Below are 9,859 nucleotides of genomic sequence, written 5' to 3' on the forward strand. Positions count from 1 at the left end.
GTATTTGGTAGGAGGTGCTTGACTTTTAACATCGATCCCTTTTAGGGTAAGCAACATGAAGTTAGAAACGGAATTGGGATTAGGGATTCCGGATTCGTGTTTCGGGATTCGAATCCCGAATCTGAAAAAAATATCATGTAAGCAACATGAAGTTAGAAACGGATTCGGGATTCGGGATTCGGGATTCGGGATTCGGGATCCCGAATCTGAAAAAAAATATTTAGATTCGGGATTCGAATTCCGAATCCCGAATGCGTTTCTAACTTCATGTTGCATTTTCTGTATCAAGTTGAGCATTTGTTCAAATGGTCAGTTGCTCTGTGAAGAGGTCATTAAATGTGAATTCGAAAAACTGTGGCTATGTTTACCCCCATCTTCCGTGCACTCGGGCATAATTGATTGGGAGAACACTATGTTGAGTCAACTTGATATCTGTTGACTGTTTTCTAGAACAGGCACTGCTTTGAGTTTGGCATAGAAACAATTACTGGTTCCTAATTTCACACTAAAAATGACTTTCAATCAGTGACAGGATATCAATAACTATGAGGCTACTGATGACACCTGTTCTTGTTGAGAACCAGCGTTTGTATACAACCCAAACTGAACTGGACACATGTCGCGTTGAATGAGCATCCTTGAGGAGTACAAGCATTCGCCTGTGATCCTTCAGTAGTTGAAAGATGTACAGTTACCCCTATTTACAGATCAATGCTCACTGTGTTGTGTGATCCAGACTCTATTTTTCACAGACCGCAATATTATAGTTTGTAATATTGCTGGATGCGGGGCTTAAGTGCAACTAAACCTATTCTTAGCATTAAAACTTCCAGTTAATCGCTAATTTAGTGAGAGGTATTCGTGTATGGCGGGAAGCTGACCAGTGTCAAAGTGCACCAAACTATTTGAATAACGTTTTTAACAATTACATTTTTAGTACTGGCGGTGCATTTAAATAAACTCACGTTCAAAAGAAAGTACACAGTCATATATTTGGTCACTATACATTTACTTCGTTCTAACTGATACCTATTTTCACGAAAAATATGTCTAAAGAAAACAACTAGCGGGATACATTCTCCGAAACGCAACCTCAACCATTTTGCGCACTTTGCACGACATTTTACGTAAATCGTGTTTTTGTTGTTGTTGTTGTTGTTGTTGCTGTTGTTTTTATTTTGCTCTTGCACGTGCAATCAACAAGAAAAATGGGTATAAAAGACGTTGTCGTAAGAAAATGCCGAGACTAACGCGGGAACAGAGAGAGAGCCATCGGAATGTCGCAAATGGGAGCTTCTAACAGTCATATTGCCAGGACATTCGGCTGCACAAGACGGACCATCATCAGACTGTTTAGACGGGTTCAGCAGACAGGCCAGACAGCTGATCGACCCAGAAGTTGCCGTCCGAGTTTGACCAACGCCGCAAGAAGATCGGCACCTACGGGTTTTGCATCTCCGGAACCGGATGTTGACTGTGACGTCATCATCTGCAACAGCATTGGGGCACCGCATCAGTAGGTTCACGGTGAAGAGCAGACTTCGCGCACCTGGCACCCGGGCATATCGACTTTTCCACGGGATGGCCTTGACCTTCCCACATCGCAGGAACCGGTTACAGTGGACCAGGACGGTACGTTGCTGGCAACGTCGCAACCGGGCTCGTGTACTCTTCAGTGATGAAAGCAAGTTCAATCTGTTTCATTTGGATAGCAGGACGAGGGTCTACAGGCGTAGAGGAGAACGTTTGGCGCCAAACTGCATACAACAAGTTCATCCGTTTGGTGGAGAAGGTGTGATGGTTTGGGGAGCCAATTGCAACGACCAGAAGACTCGTCTAGTGACTATTCGAGATTTGACAGCGCAGAGATACAGGGATAATGTGTTGCGACCTGTGTTACTGCCCTTCTTAAAACAGCACCAAGGAACGCTATTCCAATATGACAACGCGCGACCATTCACCGCCAGGCTTACCACAGACTTTCTCAACCGCCAAAATGTCGATGTTTTGCCATGGCCGTCTCGATCACCGGACCTCAATCCCATCGAACATTTATAGGATCACCTCGGGAGGCAACTGTGACGTAAACAACGGCAACCACACAACGTTCAACAACTGGCACAGGCTCTCCGTGACGAATGGGCCAGAATTCCTGATTCGATCATCAGCCGGCTTACGTCTTCCATGAGGAGACGTGTCCTGGCGTGTATTGATGCCAATGGGGGCCACACCACATATTGAGAGTGTTACCTATTGTTAGGACTTCATGTCGTCTGTTTTGTTGACAATGACTTTCTCATCAGCAGTTTTGAAAAGTGTCATTTTGACCCCATACTTGTTTGACTTAACGTCACTGGAACAATTTCGGCTCTAATTGGTTTATTCTTCTGCCATTATGTCTCTTTGAAATTGCGCTTCAATACACAATTTCAGTTATGTCGCAGCGTTGTGTTGTTTGTCTGCTATTTCAAGTTTTCTTGCCTGTGTACTTTCTTTTGAACGGGAGTGTAAAATACAGACGCGGTGGCTTGGTAATATTGAGTAAGTGTGTAAGATTTTACGCCGCTCTAATCAATATGACAGCAATATTACGGCGTCGGACACCAGAGGCATACGATAAGTGGATAAGAAAAAAATGTCAATACCTATACACACATTACCTACACATAATGCACAAAATATGTAGATAAATGTGTGTGTTAGCACTAAGTCACTAGTGTTCCTTTTGAGCCGGGTTGTGAAAGTCAAATGTAAACACGATGGAAACCAGTACAATACATTGAGGACAGTTTTTGAAAATCGTGCAAATTAAGATTTAAACAATCGCCCTCGCATATGTGTAAAAGTTACAGCCTACACGTGACAAATGCAAAAGAATATGACAGACTACACGATGTTCATAACATGAATAATAATAACTAAATAATGAGCTTGACGAAAATTCATTTCAAATTCCATAAAGAAAAAATTCAATAAAACATTATCTAAATGCACCTAATGAGAGAACATCATAACGATAAGGTACAGATAGACAGAAGGAAACGCTCACCTAGATACGTTCCACACATGAAATACGATACTATAAAAACAATTATATTTAGTCACTAAGTGAAAGGAGTAAACAATACATATTGAATCATTATGTGAACACGATTCACATTATGTTCTTGATATACCTCCGCTGCAATAATAAGTTACTTGTTCAAGTTTGTGATTTTGTATCCATCTTGAGTGCTGCATAAATCAATAATGTAAACATACACGTATGTGTATATGTAAGTGCTTTTCAGTCTGTGTATACATGTGTATACAAGGAAACGTGCATTTCACAACGTTACAGAATCAAGTTTCCCACATCATGAAAACACTTCGTATGTGGTAGAAGTTGTATTGCTAGTAGCATCAGCCTCTAAATGGTGTATCATGCGTAAATATAACGGCCAAAATTACATCTTCACATCAACAGCCCTGTCAATGCTTTGTTCTACCCATTTTAACATCGAGCTTGCATATGGACTCTTCGTCCAACCCTGGCAACACATATGCACTAGCAAGACAGTTTTTCTTCACAATCGCACACAGACGGTAACTATACTGTCATCCTCAGATTAATGGAGGATTAGTGACTGAAGCCAGAGATTAATATTTGGTGATCAAAGTGTCGAATTGGTTAGGTAGAAATATACCCTGATCCCTGTTTATGGAAGGGTTGTGTCTGCGGATGTGAATAGCTTCTGCTAATTTTCTCTGCTTGTACTCATGTTTGTTGCTGGAGAGTTGTTTTGATAGTGTCCCAATTGATTTTGTGGTCAGGAAATTTGGTGATGTATTCCGAAATGACTGATTTTTTGTCTGCTTTGTATGCTGATATCTTGTGTTCTTTGATGCGGATGTTTAGTGGTCTGGATGTTTCTCGAATGTAGTTGCTGCCACAGTTGCAGCTGATGTTGTATACCACACCCTTAGGCTCTTGTTTTGTTGAGGGATGTTTCCTACCATTTGCCCTGATGATGGTTTTGATGGGTGTGGCTGTGGTGAAGTATGTGTCGATGCCTGCTTGTTGCTTGAGTAGACGGCTGATGTGGTGTGATGTTTTGCCACTGGAGGGAAGTGAGATGCGAACAGGAGCTGAGTCAGACTTGGTAGTTTTGGGTTTAGGCAATTTCACATTGGTTTTACATTTTCTGTTTGATTAAACTTTATGGTTTTCTCTTTTTAGAACTACCATAAATACCCAAACTATTTGCATCTATTTTTTAAAGAAATAACCTAGTTTTCGGCTTCTCTTTCTTCTAAGTTTAAGAAATCTTGTTCAAACTGTTTGGCATAGGGTCATTGGTATTCCATTTACTTTCTCACATTCGCCAGACATTTGATATATGTAGCATATAATGTCTTTTTAAGAAGAAAACAATATTTTCATATCGTATACTGTAAATTATTGCACAGTTTAGTAATTAGAAACGGTGTTTCGTTTTTTCGGGCAGTCGGAAGCTGAAATTGCACCATGAAAATTTAAAGATGCAAGATTTAAGAATGAATCTTGAAGGCAGGTGCAAAAACATCACAAGAATTTAAGACAATTACAGTTCAGGTGACACAGTAACATTTGTTCAATGTTTAATCCAACTGAAAACGTTTCCACCAAATACTGAATTGCTCTAACATGAAGTTTTCGTGTTCATTAGAAGGAAATTTGACCGACTGTTCCTATCTTATTCTCTGTCTTATATGCAGTAAGGACTAACGGATTAGGTGAAAACCATTTAAGGTCAACTTGCCGTCTGTTGACTGTTACTGAGGATCGCAGTACTCGTCAGAGTATTCCGCATGGAAATTATTCGTTTGTATTTTCACACAAAGATACTTTACAGAATAAATAACTCAGTACAGAAGACAGCCTATAATATAGTTAGAAACAGGGTTTGTAGAGAACCCAGTTTGTACCAGATACCATGTCGCCTTGAATGGGCAGTCTTGAGGAATACAAACATTCCCCTGTGGCACTGTTGTAGCTGAAAGACGTACAGTTACCTCCCTTTACACACTCAAACCCACAGGCCACTTTTGTAGTTGTTATGGTTGATGTGGAAACCGCACCTGTCAGCTTCTTATTGAGCTGTGGGGTCATCTCAACACGTGGGCAGTCACCTGGAATGATACAGTCAAATCCAGCTATTCCACACCAAATGGTTGGTGTCAGATCAGAATATCATTTGTGCGACCATATCAAACATTCTTCAGTGAAGGCGTAACAAGCAATTGTTTCCTGGATAGTGAAGTTCTAACTAAAGGAGTCCTAACATGTAGCCATTAGCTATCTGAGCAGTGACCACACGTAGGTACAGTAGTTCCTATGTAGTCAGAAGGCCAGGTTTCTGCAATAATGTCTCATTCCTCAACAAAGACGTGCAATGTGTTCCTTGCTGGTAACGTGTCCGCACGAAGTAGGCGGTTTGTTAAAAAAGAAACCTTTCTTGGGATTCACATTATTCTGACAGCATGGAAAATGACAAGCTCGCTATTGTAAAGTCACGACAAAGCTGCAGAAATTAACAATAGACAAGTGGGATCTTTACTTAAGACAGGACTTCATTTCAGATCCCACATCATTTCAATTTACCTGAACTGATTGTGCGAACAAGAGATCCGTAGGCCTCCACCTCACACATTGAAGGGCTTGGGGAAGTGCTGGATACCCTCAGGTACCTCATCTCGACAGGAGTCGAACAGCTGATATTTTCTGCTGTTAGCAGGGCTCGGTTAACACGGCCACACTCCACACCACTTCCTGGGCACATCGGGGGATACTGCAGAAAACCTTCCACCACGGCATTGTTGGGAAAGGCTGAAGCATATTAAGACATTTCCTTTAATGACTTCAAGAGATGATGACTGTAGCTATCTAGCAACAACCGTCTGTTAATAAGTATTGCTGCATAATGCCTTGAGAGATCGGCAAACGACGAGTGTGTATTATCAACATTCATGCACATTCATTCGAGATAATATCCACACAATATGCACACAGTTTCACATCCTGCAGGTCATAACACGGTAAATGAATGAACTGAACAGCTTCTCTTTCAAAGGCTTTGTGATTTTAGCATCTGCAACGGAAGCGTACGGTACGGTAAACTGCCTAAGTAACAAGTAAATATTGTGATGTTTTAAAAGCTACTGATCATCCTGAAAAACCATTCTTTGTCCTGCAATTAATCCTTTTTGGTAAATATTCTGTATATTATGACAAATGGTCCCTTAAAGTAGTATTAAATAATAATAAGTGTTTCTATTATCATCATAAATCAGGTGCTGATATATCAGCGAAAAAGAAACTGTATATACCATGAATTGGTTTTTGTGATTACGAAATTGACGTAAGGGAAAATAACAAAAAAGAAAAAAAGAGTAGATAGGATATCTCAGTCGTGAAAGTCACAAAGACTCTACTCTCACTGTGACCAGGTTCACTATCAATGATGTGAGCAGGTGGTCAATGTCTTGCTCCGATTGATTTACTCACAACCATCCGTCCGTCTGTAGATGATGACGTAGGAGATGTTGTAGACGTTGGCGAGATCAACTATCCACCACTTCCCACTGAGCATACAACAAGCTGAATCGTCGTAATAGACCCCGTCGTTGTAACCGTCGGTGCAGAGGCCAGCATAGGCCCCTGTATCAGGAATCTCCTGAACCGCTGGCTTGTGAAGAGCAACATTTTCAAGGGCGACACCTGCACGGCATAAACATATTCTTACTCGTATACTCTTCCAAAAAAGTGGGGAACTTCATGTTTTTTGTTTACGATTGAAAATATTTAGGAGAAAATTATGGGAATCAATCAATCTTCTTACGATAATATTGAATGTTTTGAGAGCGCATCACCATTTGCACTTCCTTACAACCATAGTTATTTGCAATGCAGTCGCTTTTGAAAGATGATTGGTGTATGTCGTGCAATTTACATGTGTACGATTTTCATTTTCAAAAAAAAAAAATGACTAGATCCAAACCCTAAAAAATGTGTGACGAAATATGAGTGTCAAAAGTAATGTTCTAAGTGATTTCTCGACCTTCTTGAAAACCGTCAAATCAAGTGAGTGAGTGAGGTTCGTTTTACGCCGCAGTCAGCGTTATTCCACTTATACAGTGGCGGTCTGTAATTGAGTGTGGCCCTGGCAAACCAGCATCAGCATCGATCTGCGCAATTGGGAACCGATGACATGTGTCAACCAAGTCAGTGAGTCTGACCACCCGATCCCGTTAGTCGCCTCTTACGACAAGCATAGTGGCCTCTTGTGACAAGCGAGAGTTTGCTGAAGTTGTGTCTGACATGTCTAGTTGCCCCCTTGCTGGTAGTTGTAGTTGCCCCCTTGGTATGGTTTATGTATCTCTATTGCTCCTATTGTCACTGCAATTTATATATGGCAGATGGTCACTCTTGAAAACACAATGAACCCAGTTTTCAAAACAGTCCTGCAATTATAGAAACAGGATTAACATACGTTGACACAAAACGAATCTTCTTCCATAAGTAGCAGGCAAGTTGTGAGGGTACAGGTCAAGGGGTTCTATTACAATATTATAATACTAGTTTGTGAATTTAGACAGGGATGTACTTATTTACATATTTGATGTAATGCCATATGATATATTTAAAAAAACTGAAATGTTTAACTATTGTTTCAAAAATTATGTAATAACGTAATACAGACAGAAAACGTGTGTTCTTGATAATTCGTGCAGTAACAGTGAGCGAGGGACTTAATTTTTAATAATAATACCGTCACATCGGCAATATTTCAGCCATATCGTGACGAGAACATCAATAATTATATCCTAAATCATTAGAAATGGAAACACTGTTAACGAAGAAAAGTTAAACAACTAGAATATGACAGATATCAATTCAAAACTAGTAATCAAATCTAAAATATTTTGAATTTTATGACAAGACAATGTATAAACCAGACTATAGATTGCCAACACCTGAAGATAGATGACCATACGTGGGATCAGGGTGCTTACAGTACATTTGCTCCCTGCATGGACCCCAGCTGGCTTTACATCATTCCTTCAGCTGTTAGCATTTTAAGCACATCTGGCCATAAATTAACAGGAACACAAAGTCATCAATATCCACCGCAATGGCAAAATATCCTTCATGAATATGTCTACAAGTTATGTTTATGTCAAATGTTTTGGCGAGTGTATAGAAAAGTGGAAGTAGATTAATGAAAGGCTATAGAACGTATTACATCCCGGCGGCTAACGATCAACTAACCAAACCTACACATGAATAACCCAGCCTTGCCCACTGGCTTAGTCATCTCTTATCACAACAAGCTTCACGTCAACACAACTATGTATGTATGTATGCATGTGCGTGCGTGCGTATGCATGTATGTATGTATATATGTAATGCTGGATGGATGGATGCATGCATGCATGTATGATGAATGCGGATGACACTCCACGCATATTAGTTCACAAATACGATGCCACAGGGACATATCATATGTCCCTCCTCTTCACCCGTCACTTTCAAGTCCAATAAAATTCTAGAAATACCACGCACTTATATGTACTTTACAGTTTTGAATTCTGTGGAAAATTCCCTGTTTCTTGATACCACTATCATCTCAGACCAAGCTAAAGTACTTAAAACTGCTTTTCAAATTGGCTTCATCGTAGATGTCGCCATTTTTCACCTTATCTAAAATCGCGATTCAGAGCGTTATTTGCTGTATGTTTTGAAATGTGAAAATCGGATAAATACTGTGAGTATTGAATCTCAAAAATAGCATATTATTGATCACTGATATCAAGTTTTCATGTAACCAGTAATGATAATTCTGAAACGTCGCCGATGAACCCAGAATCGGTTGGGATGTTTTCGAAAATGCGCTTACACGAACGCCGAAGTGCACTTTCCGCCATATTGTATGGTGTTTACGAAATCCCGTTTCGAGAAGGCCGGTATTGAGATGCCGATTACGTCGCTTATATTTCATAGTCAGCTGCGAGAAATGCATCATTGAATTCCCCACCCATCTTAGAATCAAATTACAAACGGTCTTTGTCACCAATACCAACTGTCTAGCTAAAACGAAACGAAAGATACTAGGTATGAAACGAACGCTGTGCTCGAAAGACAGCCCTTGTTTGAAATGTAAACAAAAATAAAATCCGATTTTACACTGCGTAGCATTTTCGGAAATTTTCCAGCATCCAGCCGTGTAATTATCGCTTACAATGGCTCAATACGCGTAGAATATTGAGCGGAAGATTATCGTAAAAAATAGCAAATTAAAAATAGATACAATGCAATCATTTGATAATTCATATGAAACTGTCAAACTTTTAGTGCAGCGTGACGCCATGACTGACGCAAACATGACGTAGAACGACAACGGTACTTATCGGCATTTCTGGCTTCTTCCGTCATTTACAATGTAAACTATAAAAACATATAACAATACACAGAGAGTCAGAATAATTCTGATTACTTACATCTCTCATTTATGTGCAAAAGATCCCTGAATCAAGGAAAACGTCCTCATAAAATCCTGTCCACCCTTGTCAGCGAAGCCACCATTTTGAAAGAAATCGGTCATCGGTAGTGATGTCACACGTCAACATTGTTGCACATATTAGGCAATTTCTTTGAGGTGAAGGTCGGTTGAACAAGAGAAAACACAATGGCCATATCAGTCCGATTGCACTTTCACTATTGCGATGTATATTTTGCGTATCGTTCAGACATTTTTTCATTAAACTGATTGCAGTATCTGCATATATCCGTGTTCAACATCATATCATATGTGGACATAGGGTATGCGTTTTTATTCTT

The 9,859-nt window shown here is 40.0% G+C and overlaps 1 protein-coding gene across 1 annotated transcript; it reads right to left on the bottom strand.

Annotated features, from left to right (window-relative positions):
• Positions 1-3,757: 3,757 nt before the first annotated feature.
• Positions 3,758-8,336, bottom strand: LOC137259540 (uncharacterized). Its single transcript, XM_067797170.1, has 5 exons — positions 8,300-8,336; positions 6,527-6,739; positions 5,624-5,848; positions 5,035-5,151; positions 3,758-4,128 (listed from the first exon to the last, which is right to left on the bottom strand). Exons 1-5 carry the CDS (start codon positions 8,334-8,336, stop codon positions 3,758-3,760), a joined length of 963 nt encoding a protein of 320 aa, XP_067653271.1.
• Between the last annotated feature and the right edge of the window lie 1,523 nt (positions 8,337-9,859).

The sequence above is a fragment of the Haliotis asinina genome, chromosome 13 (genome assembly GCF_037392515.1).
Source record: "Haliotis asinina isolate JCU_RB_2024 chromosome 13, JCU_Hal_asi_v2, whole genome shotgun sequence".
Classification (NCBI taxonomy): Eukaryota; Metazoa; Mollusca; class Gastropoda; order Lepetellida; family Haliotidae; genus Haliotis; species Haliotis asinina.